This window comes from Ambystoma mexicanum, chromosome 2q, assembly GCF_040938575.1.
Source record: "Ambystoma mexicanum isolate Mex_15411 chromosome 2q, UKY_AmexF1_1, whole genome shotgun sequence".
NCBI classification, from domain to species: Eukaryota; Metazoa; Chordata; class Amphibia; order Caudata; family Ambystomatidae; genus Ambystoma; species Ambystoma mexicanum.
Window position 1 is genome coordinate 211,367,667 of NC_090924.1, and position 26,284 is coordinate 211,393,950.

General features: G+C 43.9%; 1 protein-coding gene across 1 annotated transcript in view; it reads right to left on the reverse strand.

Moving 5' to 3' along the window:
* Positions 1 to 25,546, reverse strand: part of LOC138569291 (palmitoleoyl-protein carboxylesterase notum2-like) — a 105,797-nt gene extending 80,251 nt beyond the window's left edge. The window contains exons 1-5 of the mRNA XM_069647135.1: positions 25,180 to 25,546; positions 21,370 to 21,686; positions 21,232 to 21,284; positions 19,760 to 19,855; positions 19,595 to 19,655 (exon numbers count right to left, since the gene is read on the reverse strand). Coding sequence (XP_069503236.1) covers positions 19,595 to 19,655; positions 19,760 to 19,855; positions 21,232 to 21,284; positions 21,370 to 21,662 — 503 coding nt within the window. The 5' untranslated portion in view covers positions 21,663 to 21,686; positions 25,180 to 25,546. The remainder of the gene's footprint in view (positions 1 to 19,594; positions 19,656 to 19,759; positions 19,856 to 21,231; positions 21,285 to 21,369; positions 21,687 to 25,179) is intronic.
* Positions 25,547 to 26,284: the final 738 nt, after the last annotated feature.

Below are 26,284 nucleotides of genomic sequence, written 5' to 3' on the forward strand. Positions count from 1 at the left end.
CTGCAGTAAAGGCACCCAAGGGTGCTCATTTTACGAAAATGGCCCCGTCTTGTTTTTTGGCAATTTTAGTGTTTCTGGTCCTTCCTTCTTCCTTCCCCTGACATCCAGGGTGGAAAATTCCTTTGTGTGATTTTTATCTTCGGCGGGAGTCCCCTTGACTCCCCGCCCAGACTCGTCTGTCTGTGAAGGCAGTAGGCGAGGAAGGAGTCCAAAAAAAGACAGCCCTTTGTCTTCTTCCTTGCCTGAATGGGGACAAATCCCAGTGGGGGTGGCTGTCCTGACTGGACAACCACCCCATGTTGTAAAATGCAGGAAGATAATGCAGATGTTGTGCTGTAATTCTTGCTAACTACTCCAAGCCTGGAAGCTGAAGACATGTCGACCACTGGAACCAAAACTGAAGAGGATGATGAAGGAAAAGTAGATGAGAAAATTTGCAGTGACCGGAGAGCCTGCTGTGTAACCTGAGCCTGCTGTAGCCCTTCCTTCCAATCGACCTAGGGACTCCAAAAACGATGATCCTGACCCAGGGCCTCGTGAGACCCACTAGACTCAAGAAGACCTGCATTTTGAGCATTCCCATGCCTTGTGGGGTTGCAATAACCCAATACCGTAGGACCTCGAACAATTGTGTGGTGCAGTCTTGCGAATTCCAAATATCGCTGAAACTTTGTGGGCATCCGGCTGGATCTCCATAGACACAAATTAAGTCCAAAAAGTCCCCTCACCAGAGTGATGGACCTTTATAACTACGAGAATCCGACTAGCGATAGTCTGTCTTCTTCTGTGCTACTGAAAAAGGCGCCAAATCCACAGAGCTGCATCCAGCCATGAGGAAAACCTTGCCTAGAGCCTTCCCCATTGATCCCTGCTGCAAAGTCCCTTCCAAGGTCCTGTTTTCAGTCAACACGACAAGGAATCCACCGACCGGGTTTTTGGCTGCAGATCCTGAAGTCCTCCTGCTGCAAAACCTTCTTTTGTGCTGGGGTACTGTGACGGCTTGGGTATTTAATTAACTTAAGATGTCTCTTGTGATTCCTGTGTAGTTTTGGGGTGGTTTCTGTGATAGGGAGGCCTCACATCCAGTTCACCCATGCTCACTGCTGGAATCCTCCTAGGGTGTCTTCTGTGAAGCCCCTGGACCCTCAACTAACTCTAAAGTAAAATACTCACCTGTTTGAACAGCCTTCCTTGGGAGGTCTGACCTTTGCTACTTAAGAACCTATCATGAAACTGCCTGTTGGACACTAGACCCTAGTGACCCCTCTTCTGCCACTGAGAACACTCATGCTCCAAGAATAAGGGAAAGACTTTTAAAGGATTCTGCCTTTTGCCTAGAAAACAGAATATGTGTTTAAAAGTTACTTGCTTGCAAAAGAAGTTGTTTGGTAACTGTAACTCTAGGAGTGAACAGTTATAAAAGTTCTTACTTACCTTGAATGTATGTTACACTATTCTGAAAAGTATATGTAACATCTTTCTTTCCTTAGAAACTGTTTCGCCATTCTAACAGAAAGTAGATGTCAGGGTATATTACTCACCTGTTATTTGGTTGTGCCTCTTCCTAGAAGTAATGCTGCTGGTTTCTCTTTATTATTCCTGTTAGGATAATTGTATGAGTGTTCCCCAACTGGGTTTTGCTTCCCCTGACTTGCTGTTAGCCTGTCCAGATTAAGTCTGCATTAGGTTTTACCTACCTAGAATAACTTTGAGTCATTCATAAAGTGTAACATTGGGTTCTGCTTTCCCTGGTCTATTTTAGAAAGACACAAAAAGAGTCTTAGGTTTACACCTGCCTTTAAGTTGCTTGTAGCTCCTGTAAAAACGTGTATAGGTTGTACTTACCTTGAGTTAGCTGTGTGCCATCCTAATATAAATTCCAAGGGTTACTGCTTATCTCAATCTGTGTTTCATTGATCTCAAAAGCACTTGTAATTGAATATTACATCCATAGGTTTTTCTCACCTAGTATAACTGTGTGTTATCACAAAAGTAGTTATAGGGTTTTACTGTGCCTAGAATAAGTGTAAAACTATTCACAAAATGTATATTGTCCAGTTGACTGATTATGTGATTTGTTACTGAGCATCACGGTACAACTGGTAGGTTCTACTACCCTTGAATTACTGAATGTAATATGAAAGTAACCATTGGTTTTTACTCCCCAAGAATAGGTGTGACCTATACTAAATGTGTATGAAAAGGATTGACTTCCCTAGAACTACTGTTAGGTGTTCCAAATAAGATTATATGCTTTGGTCTCTGTACCTTGAAGCATAGTGTTGCATTTTTATAACTGTGGTAATATATAAAGTGATAGTACTCCCCACCCCAAGATTTATCTGGGCCTACTTGTATTTAAATAAACCATTTCTTTTTACAATACATAGGGCCTCATTACACAGATGGCGCTAAGAGATTACCAGCACCGGTAAGGGCACCGGTAATCCCTTAGCGCCATACTACGAGGTCCCTCGGCGGGTCTCGTCCTTAACATGTGGCCAGACCACACGTTAAGGACGGGACCCGCTGAGGGACTGCAGGGCAAATAATGGTATCGCTAATAGCGGTACCGTTATTTGCTCCTTCCCCATTCCCATTGAGCCCTATGGGGGCTCAAATGGGAATGGGGAAGGGCCTTGGTGAATGGGGAATTACCACCCCGCCAACCTTGGAATGGGGCGGTAATTCCCCCATTCACCAAGGCAGAATCGGTAAAATACTGGCGGCAACCATGGCGCTAATAGCGCCATGGTTACCGCCGTCCGTGTAATGAGGCCCATAGTGTTTCAGTGTTTCTTTGGACCATTTCTATTACAATTTAATTTGTACTGATTCTACAGCCCTCTCTCCCTCCTAAGAAAAGCCTGGCTGCTCTGTTTATGCTAGCAACAAACTCAAGTGGTACAGCCTTATACTAAGACTGGAACTTGTACTGTCTCAGTTGAATGGTTTTGATGAAGTTGGGTAGAACTTCAGAAAAACTGTCCTAACAGCCCTCTGATCAAGGAAAGAAGCCCCTCCCATCGGCGACCTCAGGCCAGGTATCCACCACCTCCCAGGAACAAATGGAAACTGACTTCATGCAGACCACCGATCGAGAACGGGGTGACATGAGGCAGTTGGATTTACCCTGATCCAGAAGGCCAGTCCTTGTCTTATATTGATGAGTATTCATCTCTACCACGCAGAAGGGAAGGGGGCCCGGTCCAGCGTGTCCTGGGAGACTAATAAAAATATTGTGAGTAATTCAGACTATGAATACTTCTATGATTAGAACTTCGGGGAGTTAGATTGGCTGAACATGAGATTACAAAGAGACTACCTCGCCCGCTTCTTTGGAGGAGAAAAACCAACACTTCAGCCTGGGAAGGGCATACTAAAAACCTCCATACATTCAAGGGAAGGGGGATTGCCCTAGACTCCCTGTAAGGGTGGATGATGACACTGTGGTTTATCCTCAACCTAAAAATGACCACAGGGAAAGTGACCCTGAGAGTTCGCTGCCATCCAGGCAATAGGAGTCCAGATTTTATGAGCCTGAGAGACATTCTCAATCTCACTGAGATAGGGAGGGCCTAGGGGACAGGGAATGGAGTACAGATAGCAGCTCTGAGTCAGCGAATGAATGGCCTCAGGTGCAGAGGAAGAAAAAGACAGAAAAACAGGGAAAGGGATTTGTTAGAGACCAAATCAGATAGATCAAGGCCATAAAGAGCTTCCTGACCCCATACCATAAGAATGGCAAGTATTCGGCGTGGGGGCACTTGGAACTTTATGAGCAGATGATGGCATCCTTCCAGATCAGAAAAGATGTGAATTGCATTGCATTGTGAATTCTCACCTGGCGTACTCCAGTTTCTTTGCCAGACAGGAGGGCCAGGACCATTATAAATAGTCCACATATAAGGCAACCAATTAAAAACATTTCTCCATACATAGGAACCCAGAAGATGCCTGTAAGGCTGCATATAATTTTCAATGTGGGGATGATCAAGCACCTCAGGAGTTTATGCAGGAGCTAAAGCGTGCATTTGCTCAGACTTTGCAGCGGGTGAACACCAATAGCAGGGAGATCATGAGCAGCTATTTCCATTCGCTCCCTAAATACAGTATGACAAGGTTGGTGTGCGATTTTCATGAGCACATGAGCCTGGATTGGGTAATAGAACAAGCCACCAGGATCTATGTTTTTTTTTAATTATTATTTATTTTATTGTGTTTTGATCCCCAACTGTAAACAGAAAGGAAACTTTCACAATTACATAAACAAATTGTAAAATAACTTTCACAACTACATAAAACAATTGTAAAATCATAAAACCAATGGATATCCTTTACAAAAGAGAAATGAAAAAAAATCTTACAATTAACCTCTACATTGTCATCAGATACACAAATCCTAAAGAAAGAGAAATATGTCCATTCAAGAAACCAACCTGCTACCTCAGAAACTATTGATCTATTTCTTGCTTTCATCTCCCACTCTACCTAGTTCCTCCCAAATTTTGTACAGAAGGTCACATGGGGCTATTATATGGCTCTGTGCTTATCCCCCATCAGGCTCACCCAGCAGGATTCACTGCCCTTTATCATATCCAAGCATCTGTTCTGCTCCTCCTCCAATGCCGAGCAGCCCAAAACCAAATGTTTAGTTGCTTCCTTCACCTCAGCCATACCACATAGCCTACAACTTAAATCTGTTATACCAGCGTTCCAACTCCCCATTCTCTCCAGTGTTGGGAGTCAATTCATTCGAAAATTGAGTACAAGGATCTTCTTTTGGAGCATGGAAAGCTGAGTACATACCTCGGAACTTGTTCCCTCTTATATTCCAATCTTGCATACTCCTTATATAGGCTAAATTTGGTTAGATTTTCTGTTGTTTTGCTACAATCATAGTTGAACAACTTTTGTTTTACTTTTGCCTGATTTTGGCTCAACTCTTCCGTAGATGATCCTATTTCATACAGTAGTTTATTCATTTCTATCTTCATGCTGGTCATAGACTCTCCTGAGGTTCGAGTCTGCACTTTCCCCCATTTTTCATATAATGAGTGAGGTGGTGGATTTAATAATTTTGCATAGGACATTAATTTCCTCCACTCAGCCCTTGCGCCGAGTGCGACTATTCCAAACTCATGGTGTATAATTGAGTTTGGTATTGATATTGCTAGTCTTAAAATTTCTTTCCAAAGGCTTCTTTGGAACGTATTTAAATTCTGTCCCAAGTCATTGAGGTTAATATCCAGCCCATACAAAATCGTCGGCTCCTCCTGCATCTGGTAGAACCGTATGAGTGGAATCAATGAATAACTACAGAGTTGTGCATCCACCCGCCTCATCTAAGTGAGCAAAGGACCATACCTAGATTTAAGAGAGTGTTCCCCTCCTAACTTGGAGGTCGAATTCAAAACCTCATACCCCAGGTAAGTTATGGCAGAAACACTCTTCAGAGACTCATCCCCTGCTTTCCATATCATCTTTTTGGGGCATTTTTTGTTGTTGTAAAGATATAGACTCTTGATTTAGCCCCATTTACCTTAAGGTTATTTTCAACTGCATATGTGTGAAAGAGTGACAACCTGCGCTGCAGTACAATTGGAGTGAGGTCGAACAACACTACATCATCAGCAAAAGCTATCCAATCCAGTGTTGCTGACCCCAACTTCACTGAGTTAGTGTTTCCAGCCTTTCAAATGTTTGCAATATCTGCCGTATTCAAGTTATAGAGGGTAGGTATCATGACACCCCCCTGCCTAAGCCCCACAAAGGTACCTATTAGTGGTGTCATAGCTCCCTCCTTATTTAACCTCACTCTCACTGATGTTTCTGTGTGTAGCAGAGTTAACATTTTCACCAGACTCAACGGGATCCCAGACCTCAGCAACTTTTCCCACAATCAACCATGACTTACTGTTTTAAATGTACTGGTCACATCGATTGAAGCCATATAGACGGTCCCAATTGATTTCTTCTTCACCGCGACTCTCATATGTGCTCAGGTAAATGCATTTAAAAGGGTACCCATGCGTGTTCTAAAATCTATCTGGCAATCAGTAACCCCAATGCACTTATTTCTCTTTTGAGATCCCTCAATAACAGGGTCCCAAAAATGTTACTGATGGAATCTAGTGGATGGGTCTAAAATTAGCTGGGTTACGTTTGTACCCTTTTTTAAAGATTGGTACAATATGTGAATATGTCCACGTTTCTGGTACTCTCGATGAATGATATACATGTTGAAAAAGCTCCCAAAGAGGGGTTGCCCATAACACCAGGATTTATGAGGTCCCGAATCCTACTGAGATTAAAAACACTCCCAAAACTCCCAAACCATCTAACACACCTGCCGGGGCAAAGGTGGCAGAGATGAGAACGACTCCTCCTTTGGTCCTAAAGACTGGGGAGGGGGGCTAAAAATACTCCTTCTGTCAACAAGCAAAATGGGAGGCAGAAGGGACTCCACCACCCCGGCCCAATGAGATGTTAGTCCAGAACAATGATCGATCTGACACTACCACCTATGTAAGTCCTAGGTATAAGGGTACCAAGACAATTCTGGGGTATGTATACACTCCCCTGGCCTCGGGGGGGGGGGGCAACCAGGTATGTCCTGCCCTGGGAAACTTCCTTCCAAACTTCCCTGGGGAGAAAAGTATCACTCCACCTCCCAACCTGAACTTTTTCCTGAGTTACCCCCAAAATCAGAACTTCCAGAACAATCCTCCTCTCTCTACCCGGTTCCAGGACAATAGATCCCTAAACCAGGGTGAAGGGAGACTCGGGATGGAAAATTATGGAGAAAACTTCCACTACCCGAGCTACTTGGGGAGAAAGGGCAGTTACCCTTTTTTTGCAGCAGTAGAGGTATGACTCGAGACCTCCCTAAAACCCAGAAAAAGTCTTGCAGCTGGAGCGACAGGTCCAGCAACTGATCCCACAATATGGGGTGCATGCTGAGGGCTCAGTCCAACCCTCAACCTAACCCCACTTCCCAGAATTCCCCAACACCCAGGTCTGATGCCCCGGGGGAAAATGGCAGGAGGAAGCCTCCGACAAGCCACAGGTTCCTGAGGAGGGGGCCCGGGTGGAGGAGAGATGTCAAGCCCTAGAGGAAGCTTCCTTTCTCACCCACAGAGAACGCCTGGAACCCTCTCAGCCTGAAAGTGAATCTTCTACCCCAGGGAAGTTAGAACCCAAAGAGCAAAGGGTGAGTAGGCGAGGCCAAAGAAGAACCTGCTTTGTGGAGGAGATAAAGATATTCCCCTTTGAAAGAGAAGAGTCCCTGGAGAATTCAGGTAAGCAAACCTTCTCTTTCAGGAACAGGGGGTCACTCCTAAAGAACAATGGGTCCCAAAAGATCCTGAGTTCGACCGGGTAAGTATGGAGAGCGACCCAGATCAGGAAACTCTACCACCTCAAAATTGCGAGCCAAACAAGGTGGAAACGGAGGCAGGTGTCCCTTCCCCAAACAAGTTCTGAAGACTGTCTCCTGGTAAAGGGGGAGAAAAAGGGTCCCCCGAATACGCCCATTGTTAGTTGTAACATTTTTCTTACAGATTCCCAATCTCTGACAGGGAAAGTCGCCCAAGATCACACAGTGTCGGAGTTCAATATCAAGAAAATGACCTCCAGGCTGGCAAATACCTCAAACTTTCTTTGCACCCTTGAGGAGAAAGAAGGCAGATTTGATGTGCCGGTCAAGGTGCAGGGTCAGTGTGAATCATCAGCTCTGGTGGACACTGGATACCAAGCCACCCTCTTGTCCAAAAAGGCATTTGACCAACTAAATTGAAGAAAGGGGTGGGTCACCAAATTCCCCTCATACCTCTTCATGGACAACTCCAAAATTTCAATGGAAATGACATTTCTGTCGAAGGGGCTGCGGATCTGGAAATAAAAATTGGGCGACATTGGTTGAAACATCTGCTGATAGTTGTGACGGGCACACCTTGTTTACTGGGGAACGATCTCCTGAGGAGGTTATCGCCTCTGATAGACTGTGTAAACAAGGTCCTCTAGACCCAGACTACTAACCGGCCGATACAATAAAAGACGAGTACCAATTTTGTCAAAATGAATGGTACCTGCCATTTAATTGACCAACGCTCCGAGAAAGTAGAATTTCATTTCAAGAATAACCAGGTCCCAGGCATAACTGTCATCACTGTAGGAGAAGAAACTGGTGATGGGACTGGTGATTCTTGAAAATCAACATTCCTCCCAGTTTTAAGTTGCATTCCACACTGGAAAGGAACACTCTAAAATGTTACAACAGTCCAAAGTCAGATGAAACATTAAGCCCCATGAAAAAAGACAGGGAAGAGCCAGCTCATTCACAGACATTCAGAAAAAGTTGCAACAGTTGTTTTTCCCCATTCAGATAAATGAGGGTGAGCAGCCTGTGCCCACCAGAGTATGCCTGAATAATGGAAGAAGCTTCATCAGCAAATGATTATTCAGGAAGCTCCCAAAAGATCAGACCATTCCCACATTTGAATTGACTGATAAATGGGAAGAAGGTCAGGAAACCCCAAATACTACAATTGCCCAGCAGGTGTATGCTAAAACTTTCCAGTGGCAACAAAAGCATAGAGCATAATTGTTGGGTTGTGAGAGATGTCCCTTCCACCTTTTACTTAGGTAGTGACATTCTCAACTGATTCGCAATCAGTTAGCATTTAATTAATAATAAAGCCTGGCCACAACTGGGGGGTAACCCCATGGGCTTTGTCGACACTGAAAAAGCATTCCGGTCTGCTCAATTGCTGCCTCATGCGGTTGAAGTTCAAGTGTGAGAAGAGGTTACCATCCCAGGATAATTGTGACAATTCACAATTTCCTTCCAAATTAAGCGAGGACAAAACCTCAAACATTAGGGCACCTATATACATTTGAATTCCCATCTCCAACAACAAGGTTTGTATTTAAATCTCTAACGGATCTAGAACACAACACTGTTCCAATATTGGTGGATAACAGTGACCCTCAAAGTATCACTTTGGGCACAGACACCTTCAATGGAATGGCAGCTGATGCCCAACATTATTCTATTTATTTAGGTATTGAAATTATTGGACCAATCCTAAATGACTGTTTCGACATCAGTGAGGGTATTCCTCCAGAAATTATTTTTTACCAGACATGGGGGACATTTATTGGTGTACTTTTCCTGCCGTTATGGGGTGGAAGAGGTGACCTGTGACATCAGGAGGGATGAGGCAGTGTTCAGAGTCAAGGACCACAACCTTGAATCTCTGGAACCTCCTGTCCAGGTTAACACCATAAAGAGAGATCTCTCCACCTAACTGGAGGATACCACTGAAATTGCCATGCCCTAGGTCCTTCCAGGTTTCAAGCAGATGGTCGAAGAACAGATCAATCTTGCTGATGCATGTGAGACCAAGGAGCAGAGACAAAAGCTGAAACAGGTATTGCTGGAATTCCAGGATATCTTTTCAGTGGACTCATATAATTGTGGGCGCACATCTATTAATTCAACCACCATATCCACGGACGATGAGATGGCTCCAGTATTTGTGAAACAATACTGGTTACCTCTCACGACCATGGAGATTAAGAACTTAGAATCCCGTGGGATAATTCATCCTATCCACAGTAACTTTAACAACCCGAAACTGGTCATAGTAAACGAACGGCCAATAGAGACTATGTGCAGACCTGAGGGAGTTGAACAAATGGGCCCACATGTCAAGATGACCTACATTGATGAAGGGCTGGCACAGATCCAAGGGTCAGGTGTGTACATCGCCATTGATTTGACCAACAGCTATTGTACAGTACCAGTGAGTAGGGAAGACCAATACAAATTGGCCTTTACCTTTGGGGGATAGAAATATAGGTGGACCCGAACCCGCTTTGGATATATAAACTCCAGCAATGAGTTCAACATATTTTTGCATAAGGCCATGCCCGATTTGGACAAAAGGGGAAACCTGGCCTATGTAGATGATGTTCTGATCAAGAGCTCAACTGTGGGGGAACATATAGCAGAAATCCACTATGTTCTGACCCAGTTGCAAAAAAGCTGGAGCAAAACTGTCCTTTCAGAAGACACAGGGGTATAAGACCAGAGTGAACTACTTTGGGCACAAGATAACCCCTGAGGGTCTTTATCCCCAGGCGAAGAAGGTGGAAGGATTATTGCAATTAAAAGACCCTACTACTCTGCAAAAATTAAGAAGCCTTCTTGGACTCACTAATTATAGTAGAAAGTTAACTGAAGATTATGCAGACGTCACTTGACCGTTGGTCTTTTTATTAAAGGCCGGAGTCAAGTGGGAGTGGGGTCCAGAACAATCTGAGGCAGTTAAACAACTGAAAATAAGCCTTTCCCAAGTTCCTTGTTTGGCTTAGCCCATCAAGAATAAGGAGTTCTGCGTGGAGACAGAACTCTCAGACACTTGCCTAACAGCAGTGTTGAACAAAAAGCACAACATGGTCAACAAAGTCATCTCGTACATGAGCAAAAACTTTTCCTCTGTGGAGGAAAAATTCAAAGGCTGTGAAAAGGTACTGCTGGCAATGATGTGGGCATTGAAAAACTATGCCCATTCATCCAGTGAGAGACTCCTCACCAACCCTTGCAATATTTATAGAGTGACAGAATCTAGGCAGGGAATGTCTGTAATTCCAGAATGACTTCCTGGGTTCTGTCCATGGAAGACTTTCCTGTGGAGGTCAGATATGGCCAAACCAAGAAGAACCTTCTAGCGCAAGGATTGGCAGACTTGCATGATTTTGCTCAATAAAACTGTCTAGCGGACAAAAGTCTAATGACCAACAACAATATGGAGGCAGGAGGAGGAGCTTAACTTCCCAACACAAGGTATATGAAGAAGACTCATGTCAGGGGATACCCACCATGTTGATAACAACAGAGAAAAAGAGCTAGTGGCTGGCATTGGGAATGCCTGGGTGAATGGTACCGCGGAACCTTCTGCTGGTTACAAAATAGGATCCCCAAAGTAGTCAGGTGGCAGAGTTGAAGGCTGTTTATCAAGTCATCCTCACTGTAGAGCAACACCAACTGAAATAACTGGTCATAATCACTGACTCTGAATCGAGACTTGCTTCGTGCAAGCACAAACCCTTAAAGCATGGCAAACTGATCCAGTCAATTAATAATCTGGGGTCCTCTAATGAGATGACCATCTATTGGAAGACAATAAGAGGTTATTCCAAAATAGAGGGGCTGGATAAGACTGGGAAGACTTGGCTGATGAGCTGGCTAAAGCCTGAGCTCTGGAGGGGAATTTCATAGAAACAAAATCGCTGCTGGGTGAAATCCAAGTCACTGTTGTCACCAGGTCAAAAACACGTGCCAACAGTGACTGCCCAGTGGAGTAAAGATACCCCAGATGCAGATTTGATCACTGCACAGAAAGAGGACCCGATTATTGGAAAATTCTATCGACACATTGAAGACCCCAGGGGTTTCCCTCTAACAGAATTTGATTATGTTGGTAAAGAGGATCTCTGGGTGTTGATGAATCCTCCAAGATGTTCCAAATCCAAGCCCGTTTGTTGGTATGGGAGGCCCTATTTGGATGTGAACAGTGGGTGGTACCTACCGCATTCAGAAACCTGATGTTGAATCACACCCATGACGTGGCCACTGCCGGACATAGGGAGTTGCATACAACATTGGAAATCTTGCGCATGGTTGCCTACTAGCCACACATGGGTGAGGTTCTCGACATTTACCTAAAAGGGTGTCTTGTGTGTGTCCAATTCCATCCCAGTTCAATCACACACAGAGCTCCCCTACAAAAAGGGGAACACTGCCTTGGTCAGATTTACAAGCTGATTTTATTGGGCCAGTAGTTTGCTCCTCTAGTGGAAACAAGTACATGTTGACTGGAACATGCTTGTTCATAAAGTGGGTAGAATGTCTTTCTGCCCTGAATTGTAAGGCAGAGACAGCTGGCGCACTAATGATCATCCACATCTTCTCACGCTTCGACCTCCCGCAAAGGATTGAGTAGGACCGAGGAAGTCATTTAACAAGTGAGGTGATGGCAAAGATGTCGGAGATTCTAGGGGTAAAAAGAAAACTCCACATTGCCCACCACCCATCCTCGACTGGGGGGCGGTAGAGAGATACAACAAGACAATTGTGAGCATCTTAAAGAAGTTTGTGGCAGACTCTGGACGCAGTTGGGACGTTTAATTACCGCTTGTCCTGGTGGCGATTAGGTCTAAAGCATCTGCTGCAAATAAAATGTCTCCATTTGAGATTATGAATAGATGTAAAATGGTGTTACCTCAGCATCTGCTCTATAGAACTCAGGAGCAGGCGCTGATAAATGAGTCCACCATTCATGAGTACATTGAACATTTAAGGAAGCACCTCCAGCACACTTTTGCTGATGCTCACCTCAAATTTGAAAAGTCGGCTGAAGGAATTAAAACATATTATATTCTAAAGACCACGAAGAAGGAGTTAGAGGTAGGTGACATGGTTTCCCTGTACAATTTTCTAAGGAATCAGACCAAGGAGCAGAATGTCCTTCCGTATTGGCATGGTAGCTTTGAAATTGTAGATAAAATATCACCCGTTGCCTACAAAATCCACATCCCAAAATGAGAACAGACAGAAGAGAAATAGGTCCACATCAATCAGTTGAAAAGCTGTCATCCCAGACAAGCTTTATGACTGACTGCGGAGCCCAATGAAAGTCGAGCAGAGACACCATATAAGGAATCAGAGGTAAGGATGAAAACCCTGGATAGAAACTTACAACAGACGAGTAGTTTAATTAATATCCATTGGAACTGTTAAGAAGGAAGTGTAAAATGTGATGCCTTTAATCTGCAATGTCATATCCCTTTCCATGCAATGTTTTGTTTTTTCTCTGAATGCTATGTCCTATCTTCACGGGGAAATATGTTGTGTATAAAGTATTGAACCTCTCTTTTTCTTCCTATTTCTAGAAAAATTATCTCCTTCCATTCCAGCCTGGGGAACCAGAGGAGGGTAGTTTGGGGAGGTCCCTAGGGACCCAGGAAAGGAAAGGTAGTGGGTTCCATCCAGAGCGCCCACTCCCTATGGAAGGAAAAGAACTAACAAACTAAATCTCACTCTTCCCTGCTCTGTCACAGATTATAATCAACGGACAAGAGCAGGGGGTGGGGGACTGTGGGATATTTTCAGCCCAGGAAAAATTAGCTATAAGGCCAGCTTAGGCCTTACTGTGAGATACATTGTTTTAAACACACACCGGAATGTACCTGCTAGGCCCAAAACCTTCACGCAGCCAAGGGGCCTAGTGAATGCAGAGTGTGTGTCTTTCTGCAAGTGAAACAAGGAGTATGTGTAAATAAATCCAAATTGCAGATAGGAATTGAAGATGCACATTTTAAATGACAAAAGAACAACAGTGCTTCATTTTCAGTTCCCCAGTGAAAAAAACAAGGCTGTGTTCAAATTAAGGTACTGAAACTGCAATGTACAGAAGTGTGTGTATTTTGCAACTGTAAATGGGGACGTGGAGAAAAGTGTTCAGCTGCCAAAATGAACATGTTATAAGGAAGGCCTGAACAGATTTAGCAAGATGCAGGAATATAAGGCTTCAAATGGAAAATGTATGCCCCCAATTTAAAAGTGTATTTTCGTTCAGATGCAACATGTGAATCTCTTCTGAGCACAAGAAAAACATGCATTATTTTAGGCTGCTGAGCAGAATTCGCAAGTGACTTCACTGATTCATCATGAGTAGGGGAACATTAATATCTAAGAAAAGTATTCCCTTCACAAAGGTAGCTGTGCCACACTTGTTATTTTGTTGCAAAATTCTTTTTTTAATATTCTTAAGATAAGGTATATCTCCTCAGGGAGAAAAAAACACCTTATTGATTACACTTGTTTCTGCACTTCGTGTGCCTTTCTCAAATCAGGGCAAATGTTCATGTTCACTTCATGTACACATGTGTGTAGATTCTCTGTTCATGCTTGTCAGCTTATTCAAATAATCTAAATGTTTTTCGGGTTTTTGAGTTTTTCGGGTTTTCAGGAAGCTAATACGAGGAGACTAATTTGAGAATTTCGAGGTGGGATTCAAACCCGAAAAACATTTGGATTTTTTGAACAAGTTGACAAGCATGAACAGAGAATTTACGCAAATGTGTACATGAAGTGAACATGAAAATTTGCCCTGATTTGAGAAAGGAACACAAAGTACAGAAACACATGTAATCAATAGGGCGTTTTTTTTCTTCCTCGGGAGATATACCTTATCTTAAGAATATTAAAAAAATAATGTTGCAACAAAATAACAAATATGGCTCAGCTACCTTTGTGAATGGAATACTTTTCTATGCTAGTTAAAACGGAGGTGGGGTTTATTGCCTCCGATTGCCTTCGTTAACACGCAACACATCTACACCACAAGCTGAATCGGTCGCAGGGCCCATGAAGTTGTCGCTAACAAAACCCTGGCCAACCATTATCAGACATTAATATGTATATATTATGGCATTGATTAGTAAGTTACTAAAATGTGTCATGTAAGGACTTTATGATTAAAATGTTGTCATATAAAAGAATTGTAAATGAGAGAAGGTGTGTACCTCTTCACTTCAATCATAGAACTCCTATAGCCTATCCACAGGGAGGGGTTGGCTCTTGGGAGGAGGAAGAGAAGGCAATCCTCCAATAAAAAGGTTAGCACCCATAAACTGGCATGTCTAATTGTAATAATTGGAGGTGTGTCTTATATATTAAAAAGCACTTGCTCTATGCAGAAGGGGACCAAAATAAGGCTAAGGCGAGAAGGAGGAAAAGGAAAACCTGCCTAAAACCATCTTGGATGGAGAGTCCTTAAACTTTGTCTGGGAGAGAGAAACTGGGGAAGAAAGCCGCTGACATTTCCCTGATTCTTAAGGAGAGCCAACTGATGGATAGATGCTGGGACTATCTTTGACAGAAGCCTGTGACCAGACCCGAGCTGACCCCATCAGAGGAACCTGGCTGACTCCCCTGAGCACCCCAAAACTGAGTCTCAATGTAAGTAGAATTAATCCATTTGAAACCAAGTGTGTGGGGGATCTGCCTGCCCTAATATCTTCCCTTTGTAGTGGCAATCGCGTAGACCCTTAGCATATTTGACTGAATATTAATTTAATTAACTCCCAAATAAATTGATGCAGGGGGAGCTTGGAAGAGTTTGTAACTTCCACCCTCTTCTCTGGCTGGACTTAATTTATAGTCACGCAAAGTAATTGGGAGCCTTTTATTTTCCCTGCTCGGCCCAGATTTCTCTAATAAACAGGAGTGTCCTTGCCACAAAATGTATAATTGTCACCATTTCCCAAACCTTGCCTTCCAAACAGAAAGGTGTCCTTGCCAAAAACGAAATCCCTAAACTGTCCACACTCCCTAGGCCTGCCCTTTAAACAGAGAAGCGCTTTGCAAAGTGAAACTAGTGTAATTTCCATTAAACAATATACACTCTTTCCTGAGAGTGACTGAGTGACCCTGATAGCAGAACGATTTTGCATCGCTTGTGGGTGAAAAGGAAATAGGGTGCTGTTTGCCACGTGTATTTATAAAAATCGGTGTTTTCAAAAGTGCAAGCATATTCCAGTGTACAGAGAAATTTCATGTGTCAAGCTCTGTAAATGTAACATGTGACTTGTTTTTAAATCGGAGCTGTGCTTGGTTTTCAATCTAAATTTTCTAAAGTAATATTTGGCTGTTTATTACAAAAAAGAAAGTACATGTCATGTGGAAGTTTTGGTGCCATAGAGAAGATGGCGTGTGTAACTATTAAAGGAAATTATTAATTGAACCTATGCTTTAAATAAATATATATTCAGTCCATACCCCTGCCTGGTTCTTGGCACAGGGGGAGGGGTCCACATGGTTCTATATGAGTCATAGATAGTGCTTAAGAAATCCAAACAAATAAACAATCTATTGTGGTCTCTTTTAATTAGGGGGCTACTCCCTATACTTGAGTGTGGTTTCCCAAAATATTGTTACCGGGTTCTGGGGCAGAGTCTGTATGCTGCAACTTTTGAGTACGATGCATAGTGCCCGTTTATGTGAATTTGCATATGGCAGAGGAATTGCGCCGTATGGCTCTGATTGTGTCTGGCGTTATATGAATCAAACCAAAACAGACATACCTTGGTTGTCCAGCTGCAAATTCACCATCCGTGCATTTACCATAGTCTCTGAAACCGAGTGGGTCAGTTGGGAGAGATACAGTAGGCCCTTTGATGTGAGGTCCAGTGGGTCACTGCTGGGGTGGTGCCTTGTCTAGTTATGTATGAGGGAAAGTCAGGTATTCAGCATATTCACGAGCATAAAGTGATGCTGGGTTGTACAGATTCCCTTTAGCAGGGCGTTGCACCATTTTGCAGCTAGTACCATCGATGGCCAGTTAATGTCACTAAAGCAGTGCCTGTAGAATGCTTTGCCCATTCCTACATAAAACCCACAGCTGTTTATATTGTCAAAGTCTGTTTGTTTCTGAGGAGTGGGTGAAGTGATCTTGGATGAATTAGAATAGGATTTGCCAGAAGCTAAATAGGCAGCAGGAAAAAGAGCCATATGAGGAATAGCAGGGGTATGAAACCCGGGCCTCTCCAGATGTTCTGGACGTGGACTTCCAGGATACCTCACCATGGACAATGCGGCCTAGGGCTGAAGGGAGTATTAGTCAACGCATCTGGAAAAGTTGCAAACCCCTGAGTTATTGTGTTCAATCGCAATTTTGTGAACTAACTCTAAACATAGATTGGGCCAGATTATCGAACATTTGCATCAGTGCTAAAAATGGAGCAAATGCTTTAATCACACACAATGGAGCCAACAGGTTTTGTCACAATAAGTATTATTTAAAATCGTTTGTACTGGGGTGAAACTGATCCAGGCTGTTTTTGTGCACTATGTTTGCTGCATAACATAAAAAGAAATGTGTTCACTAAATTTGTTTTCATTTTACACAGCACAAAAAGGGCCTAATTCACAGAATGTCTAGTGCGGAGCAAAGTGACTTTGCCCGGCAAAAATATACTTTGCAATGCGCTAAATGAGCCTAACTAAATAAAAGCACTAAGCCTCTGCTACTAGCGTGGTTTTAGTGCTTTTATTGTGAATTAGGCCCATTTAGTACGGTGTAAAGAGTACTTTTGCAGTGCAAAGTCACTTTGCTCTGTGCTAAACGTTCGGTGAATTAGGCCCATAGTAACTAAAAGAGTCGGCTTCCTTTTTGCCCTTATTGGTGCCAAACGTATTTTCTCTATTTTTTGTCACAAGGGCAATCCTATGATAATCTTGCGCCAGGAGTAATGTGCGTAGATGGGGCTCTAGCTATTAACCTATATGAAAAGATTTACATTCTTTGAGTAAGAATGTTTGATGATCATAGCAACATAGGCATTTTAGAGGAATGAACAATCAGCCTCATTACGAGTTTGGTAGTAAGTGTTAAAGTTGGCGGTAACTCCATTAGTGACAAAGGTGGTGGCAGCTCCGTTCCCGCCAACTTTATCACTATGCCAAATTATGGGTTTGTGCATGGGGTTGAGGATTTGCCTACAGGACAATCCTGGACATAAATCCTCCAACTCACTGTCGATAAATAGGCAGAATTGGCGGAATTACAGCAGCGGAAATTCTGCCACGGTAATTCTGCCAAAAAAGCCCCATCGAGTCCAATGGACTCCAATTAAATGGTATTTACATCGCCACCACCACTTGGAATCTGGCAGAAATTCCGCCGGACCAAGTGGCAGTAACGGTAATTCGTTTGGGCGGTATTCCGGTGGATTTACCAATCAGATACCGTCCAACTTGTAATGAAGCCTAATATGTGTTTATGAGACAACGTAAGCACAAAAGCTACGGGGCTGAGAATGCTAATAAATATTCTTGGGCTCGAGTTGAAAGGGATTTGCATCGTGCAATTGCTAAGAGACATTCTTATTGGTGAGAACACGAGGAGGAATATTTGTAAATGCTCTTCCCAGTTGTTCTTTGTTTGACCAGTGTACCTTTACATCTTTTTAAGGAGGAGGAGAAAAACATGTAACGCTGCACCATTGGGTGGAGGTCTTCTCCATGCTAGTGCGGCTCAGCAGCCAGAGCTGCTCTGGTTCCGACAGTGAGTCTGGTTTTGAGGGGACGGTGGCCATGGGCTCTAGGCTTTTGAGGTGGTGAAGCACTGAGCAACACAGGAGCAGCAGAAGGCAGCACCTTTAGGAACGGTAGACGAGCCAGTCTGAGGTTGCATTAAGCAATTGATAACACACCAGCGGAGAGTGACTCCCACAATACATTAAAAACGAATTAAGGGCTGTCGGGGTGCAAGGACGCTGTGGTTTTTCTGCGGGGGCTTCATGTGCTGGGTAGCACCTGACCATCTACATGCATTTGCTTGCACCCAGTCAAGGCTCCGTGCGGACTGGGAACTGTAGTGGAGGGGCTGGATGAGCATGCGTATAGAAAGAGAATGGAGCGGTTAGAGTGGTATCTGGACTAGCCTACAGGGCACATGTCTCTAAGGCACGTCGGGCATTGCATTGGCTGCCAGTAGAGTCACGAATATCCTTCAGACTCTTGGTCATCAGCTTTAAATGTCTCAAGGGCACTATGCCCACCTACCTACAAAGGTATATAGGAATAAAACCCTGCCTTAGAAAGCTCCGCTCAAATAACCAGAACCTGCTTCATCAGCCTAAGTTCAAAACTAAAAAAGCACAATGGGGTGCCTTCGCGTTTGCGGCTCCGGCACTCTGGAACGCCCTGCCAGATCATCTGAGAAGCTCCGTAGCTCTGAGTAACTTCAAGAAGGGTCTTAAAACCTTCCTTTTTAACTAGTATGCTACGAATCTTTTAGCGCCTCTTCTTCCCTGTCTAGACATACTTCGGGATTTCCCGGTTTGTTTCCATGTTATATCTGTCTTGTCTGCGCCCTCACACCCACGGGTCTAAGGCTGCGCAATATAAATGTTGTAAAGTAAAGTAAAGAATGGCAGCACCAAGTTATGGAAAGGAAAAAAGGACACTTTGTCAAAGAAGGATTCCGTCTTTGAAATTGGACGCTGTGTGTGAGGGTGTGGCGAAATCCTGCTCATTTAAGATGTTGGTAAAGAGCACCAATAAAGAACAAAGAAGACAGGGAAAAAGGCAAGCCCAGCTGATTGGTTACTTGCATAGAAAAATGTAAACATCAAGAAACAGCGTGTTAGGATGCTTTGCATAAAAACACAGCAGCTGATTGGCTTTCAAGTCAAGCGAAGCTTCATTTCGCGGAACGTGCCCCATAAAAGCATATACACACGCAGTCAAACACAGCATCTGATTGGATGCATGGACACGAGAAAGTAAACATCATCATAGGATGCAAAATAACAATATAGGAAGCATGCACTCAGTTTGGATGCACAATGCACCAAGAAGGCAAGGGAGAGCCAGATTAGAATGTATCCTTACACACATTTTAAATCCCAAACTACACAGGAATGTTTTGGCCAAGTTGGCTTTGCCAATTCTCAGCCAAATCAATGTTATTGTGCACACAGTTCTGCAGAACTGCAGCAGAAAAGTAAAGAGGCTTACACTATGTTGGCGTTCCACCAGTGAGGGTTCTCTTCAGCCAGAGTTGATGCAATCCCTGTACCTGCCAGCCAAAAAAGAAAACAGATAACATGTACCACGAAACCCAACAAATAAACAGTAAATTTTAATTATGGCAATTGCGATTTGTTGATAAAAGGGAAGTACCTTTCCTTGTCTGGCCCCACTCAGAAGAGCTCATGAGATGGTGCTTTGTTTTGTTTCTCCAGTCACAAGTTTCTTTGCTGAAGCAAAACCCTCCTCCTGGGCAGGATGAAACACAAGTGAGAACAAAATGAGCCAGAAAACAGTGCTTATATTCACTGTCCAGATTAACAGAGTTGTACACAAGGTGGGTGATACATCAAATGTATGCTTCGGGCAGGGCTTCATTTGTACAAACAAGTAAGTGGCAAGGGTCAAAATATTTTCTAGCACACTTCCACACCAACTTGTTGGCCTTTTCCACTATTAAGAGTTAAGTAATGCTGCCAAGAAAATTCACAAAGCAGCTCAGTGCATCACCATTGAACTGAGATCATTAAAGCAGGTGCTACAAAATACGCAGTGGGGCTCAGACCTGGCAAACACCCACCCAAATAAAACACTGCCGGCAAAAGTCTTAACAGAAAAGCCCCAATTCTGAAAGATTTGTATTGGAGCACATCAGGTGATGCATGCAAACATCTCTGATTGTCACCTGTTGAGCGATACCGCACTCTGAATGCTCAAAACAGAAGCGATTGTGCATATGCCTGGAGTAGCCTGGAGCTGCTCGCGTGAAAATATGATGGACACGTCTTTGCTCAATGGAACCTCAGATTCTCCAGGCCCCGTCCGGATTTGATCCAGTTTTATGTCCCGATACTCTGGTGTCAGGGAGCAGGTGCAGATCCGAGATGCTCATGGACATGTCCTAATTTGCTCCAATGCACATGATTAAGAATCAGGCACAATCGGCTTTTAATTACAATTCACTCTATGCGAAATAGGGTGTCATGCGATTATGTCAACCGCAAAGGACTTCCAGCTCGGCTAATTGAATGGACTAGCCAGAATTGCTCGTGTAAATGTGTTTTTTAAGGTAAGTCAACGTGAGCGTGTTGGCCTGGAGCAGAGGGAGGAAAGGAAGGGGTCGTGACTTTATCACTAAACAGCAAGTTGAAGGGTATAGTACAAGCTAAAATCACAAAACAGCCCCTTTGTTCTACAGTGCATTGGGTGTGGAAAAAATTATTTTAATATTGTTTTGTAAAAGTGCATTTGTTGGGCAAACCGGGCTGGGGGAAATTAGGGAGCAGGCGAATTTGCAAATTGAGGAGTGATGAAGGTTGTTGAAGGGTTTTGCAATGCAAATGCAAACGTCCCATTTCCAAATTTTACTGCAACATAAAAAGAAACCAAAAATTTACTTTTAGGAGAGTATCGTAAAAAAGTACGGTTTTGTTGCAGAACTGTTTAAGTGATGGGTGGAGTGTATTATAAAAGTACATAAAGAATAAAGTATATTTTGGAAAAGTACTTGACATGACATGATTAGTAAACCATCAAAACCTCAAAGACAGGTATTTCTGAAGTCAGCTTTTTCACGTAATGTGTGCGCAGTGGAAATGCGTTAATCTGAAATGTGGTACACGTACCTTGCAGGAAGATGAGCCAGCGCTTGCTCCCCTTGGCTTCTCGCAAGTAGTACCTGAAAAGGGCAAAAAGTAGGGAGTTGACGACATACCATGAAATGTCTCCCTTGAAACCATCCAAATAGGCCAGTCTGCCCTTACCCAGCGGCGGTGCCATCGTTGCAGGTCACCAAGGGGTTTTTGAGGTAGTAAAGCTTCATGTCCTCCGAACACCTTTGCTGTGCATCAGAATGAAGGGACGAGTTAAAGAAGTGAAAAGCCACGGCATTGTCCAATGGTGGAAGCGCCAAATCCACGGACGCAGGCTCCGTGTCTCCAGCGGGCTGAGGGCCTTTCTTGATAGGGGTCTTGGGGTTCGACTTGAGGTTGCGCCCGGTCTGCGACACCGCCCCTTTCAGCGAAAGCACGAAGACCAGGGACCACAGGAGCCTCATCACTGTTACCAGCAAGTGATGACCCTTAAAGAATACAGACATCAAATGAGGTAAGGTCAACCGCAAGGAAAAATGCACAATTCCACACAGGGGCCAGTGTTGAGTAATAGTTGCAGGATTTTTGCGATTATCATTCTTTGAAAAGACACTGCATGGAGCAAGCTACATTTTCATTGATTCTACAGTTTACAGGAGTCTTTTCAGCAAATATGTTTTAACACTACATTTCGCTCCACCCTGAACATCAGTGGTGTGCTCCTTTTCCCTGCGACCTTTTGCTTTCTTTTTTTTGGAAGGTATCTTGAATTGTGTGTTTGTGTTGTCTGTTGTCTGTGTGTTTTGTGTGTATGACAGTGTGTGCGCGCAAAGTGTATGCAAACTGTGTGCTTAGAATGTATATTTGGAATGCAATGGGCACTGTAATTGGTCCATTCATGGCCATATGCCACGCTTTCCTTCATTGTTGATGAAAATAAAACAATTGAGCAAAGCATTACACACCTTTCAGGGCATTGTGCTACAGTGCTTACGTATACTCGACGTTGAACAATGATTTACACGCGCTCAGTTTCAATAATGTGTTGATTAATACCTACAGTGGTTTCATGAATGAAATACCCAGCACAGTTTTCAATACATAGTCTATGGGGGTCATAAGGAGTGGGCAGGTCCGGTAAAAATGGCAGAAAAAATAGCGGTAATACTAGCTCTGGCCTTTTTACCAGACCAGCACACCCCAAGTTTCCTGCTACGGACAGTGAACTACCAGCAGGCCTGTACTGCCGGGAGTTCAGACCCCTACCGGCAAATAATTGCTGCACTCACGGCAAACAAATTTCATGGAGTTATATAATGGGAACTTACAGCCGTTGCCAGCACCATTTATATCCTGGTAACACCATGACAGGGTGCCGGTAACGTTAAGGCGAGTTTGCTGGTAACACACCGTTATTACAGGCGGGCTACCGGCAAACCCATAATAACCCCCTATGTCTCCGGGTCCCCAGGAAAGTCTGTGAGTATATATCCCCAGCGCCAAAGGGTCGATAGCTCACATGTTAAGCGCATGCCTTGACATGGGGGGTGCCAGCACTTCGCAAATTAAAAAAAAATGTACATATATTTAAATTATTTGACTGGTTTATATCAAAACTTTCAAAGTTAAGAAACAAGGACATTTTAGCCATCACAATTAAGCGTCACATTTCATCTTTTATTTGGTTGTTTGATTTCCCTGGGAGAAGTTTAGTACAGTTTCTTCTAGGAATTTCGTTTTAGTTATTCACATTTGGCAAGCCCTGACTCAGCTCTACATCCTCACGAGGCGGATAATACGTGTGCCATTAAATCGAATAAAGAAAACGACTTTTACTATAGTGCTTAGAAACGAGAGGAATATGAAATTAAGAGCCATAAAAAAGCCTAATAATATTGTAAATGCATCATGGCCCCTCTCTGATCCCATAGATGTGGAATATGCATCAGAACTGCAGTCAATATTTCCTTTAGGAAGTAGGATATCCTCCACAGGAGATGCAAGGATGTCATTGGTTGCCTAGTCTTCTTTTGATCGACATCTTATGGTCTTCCCTACTACTTGGTAGCATGTTGCTGTTTGCTCTTTTACTCAATGCTTCAAAAAATAAAAAATAAATAAATGCGAACTATTGGCGCGGCCAAGGGTCTAGTGTTAATTCCAAAAAACAAGCAAGGCTTAGATGCTGGCAAAAAAACAAAACGCCAGTTAAGTTCGAACCTATGCGCTTACCTGAACAAAGTCTTTTTTCCAGGCAGTGGATGACCGGAGGCTGGGATAGCGGCAGGTGGAAGCCCACAGAGAGCGTCGAGCCCAGGTCTAGCCCAAGACTTGCTCCAAAGCCAGCGGTCGCACTTCAGCTCAACTCGCTGATCCCCGAACTGGACTTTATATTGTCCTCATCTGGAACACGTTGCTTCCGCCTTCTTTCCCTCCGTGTGACATGGGCGGGAGGGGGAGGGGGTGAAGGGTGTGGGGGGGGAATGCCCTATTCTGAGCCGCAAAGGAATTCAGGCTTTCATCTCAAGACCTGCCTGTCTGGTACGTCTCCACTCTCTGCACTGGTTTGACTGACGGTCCACAGCGTGGAGTGCGAGGCAGCCACTGCGCACTTAAATTACCTACCTCCAGGCAGTTCACTGGCGGAAATAACAATGGTCGCGCGGCGTAGACCTGGGCGGAACCTCCCGCATTCTGCACTGCTAAATTCCGGGTGAATGGCAACAAATTACGGGCCAGATGCGCGCACAAAATGGAGCAATTTCATTTAGCACCGATATAGCTGCTTAGATGACAAGAAATGGCGAAAACCCGCCTAGCTCCCAGCCCACTGTATAACATGACAAGAAATGAAGTAAACCTGTGTATTTGTACTTTATCTGCAAACATAGCACACCAATCAGTCCGCTAATTTTTGCCCTAGTGCAAACATGTTTAGATAATGAAGCGTTCAACAAAGCCTATTGCGTATCATCCAAGCCTTTGCTCGATTTTTAGCCCTGGTGCAGATGTTGAGGGAGCACACTACTCCAGATATCGTTTAAGAGGCAACGACTGGGGCCAGATTGTCTAACATTTGAATGGGGGTAGAAAACGAGCAAATGCGCCTTGCCCCACTACAGCTCCTTGGCTAAAACAGAACGGAGCAAATGGCTTTCATCCCGCATGGCGTCATCTACAAACGGTTGCTCTCGAGCAAAAATAAAGCAGGCTGTTCCTTTTATTTTTGCTATGCTGAGTAAAATATGAAGAATTCTGGCTATGCTATGCTGCAAACATAGTTAATAAAAAAAAGTCTATTTTCGCCCGATTAAAACATTTTTAGATAATAGGGATCTGGCAAAATCTTGGCAAAAAATGTTATCAGTTTTTTTTTTTGGCTGTGGTAACTGTTGGCCTGATTTACAAAAGTCTTTTGCAATGGCACAATCCCATTGGAAAACGCTTTGCAAATCAGGCCCATACGTCGACGTCGTAACAAAAAAAGTAGTTAATACAATTATTTTTATGTTATACAGCTATACCAACAATAGTCATATTAAATGTCTGTCCCGTTGCAAATCATTTTTGATAATATGGATCGCGACAAACCTGCTTGTTCCATTCCATATTATCTACGCATGTGCCCAATTTCTAGCAACGGTGCAAATGTAAAATAATCTGTCCCCAGCTGCTACATTAATTTGCTCAATTTTTTGCACAAGAGCAACATTCATATGATCTGGCAGCAGGGCATATAGCTTGAATACATGGACAGGTCATTGAAATAATTATTAAAATTAGTCACTACCCACTCATTTGTCCTCAGTGATAAACACGCCCCAGACACCTAAATACCTCACATTCATGCGATAAGAAAACACAACATATTTCCTCTCCATGCTCGGATGCACTGCTTCACAAAATCTGTTCCTTATTCAGAAACGCGTCCGTTTCTTTCCAGCCGGCGAGGGAAAGTTCCAGAGTGCCCTGTACATTTACCTCTGGCTTGGCAGGTGCGCGTTCTCCCTACGGGATCCCGCGAGGAATTGCCCTGGCAGGAGAGGAGGAGGTCTGCTGGGAGAAAGCAAGCGCTGTCCATCTGAGGCTGGCCGGCATATTTCTGGGATGGCTGCAGGGTGACTCATCGCTCCGTAAAGGGGATCTCAGTCATCAATGAAGCGAGGACCTCAGCACTGGAGTAACTTTGCTGCAAATGTTGGGGGCGAGGCGCATGCCATCTAAATGAAAGGGCCCTGCCAATGAGGCGGACAAAATGGCGTGCCACCAAAGTTGGGGGTGACAAACAACCTTGACCCCCCACCGCCCCCAAAACGACATCACCGCAGCACCTACTGCACAGCCATCTGCTGCTGTGGCGCTCAGGGACGACTATCAACAATGGGGGAAATTGTCCACCGACGGCTTCCACGTGATCTAATGGACAACCAAAGCAAACCTTGAGTTGTCTATGGGGCCTGCGGAATCCCGAGGTGAAATGTACCCCGTGGTTGACAGCTGCCCATCCATAGTTTAATGTTGTATATGGGCGCGTGCACTCGTTTTCCAGGCCCTGTATGGAACAGCTTTGCAGGGCGGTGTAGAGACGAAGCATCAGGCACTACAGACAACCTACAAAATACCAACGGCCGCATTACCAGTTGGGCTGTATGGAAAACAATTGTGGTAAAGTTGTAGTAATTCTATTACCGTATTTTTCCAGCAGCGCAAAATTCCAAGTTTGTGGGTTAAGTGGAGGAAATACCTCCAGAGCCTTTTTGAGGTTTTTCCCTACTCTTTACCTCCAAAAAAGAAAGGTTTACCTCGGGACGAATTGCCACAAGCTGAACACCCTCCAAATCTCCAATGGAGTGCATGAATTGGGATCAAGATGGTCAATTCACCCCTTGCAATCAGGCGGATTTACTGTGATTGTGAGTGGCAGAAATGGTAAACTACTTTCACGGTATTCGCATAGGAAATACAGCCAAACTTGTCACAAAGTTCCCTCTCCCCAAAGCACCCTAAGCAGTAAAAAAAAAGAGCCAACAGGGAAAATGCTGTATCTTGCTGCTGTGACATCACTACAGTTGATTATGACTTCAAT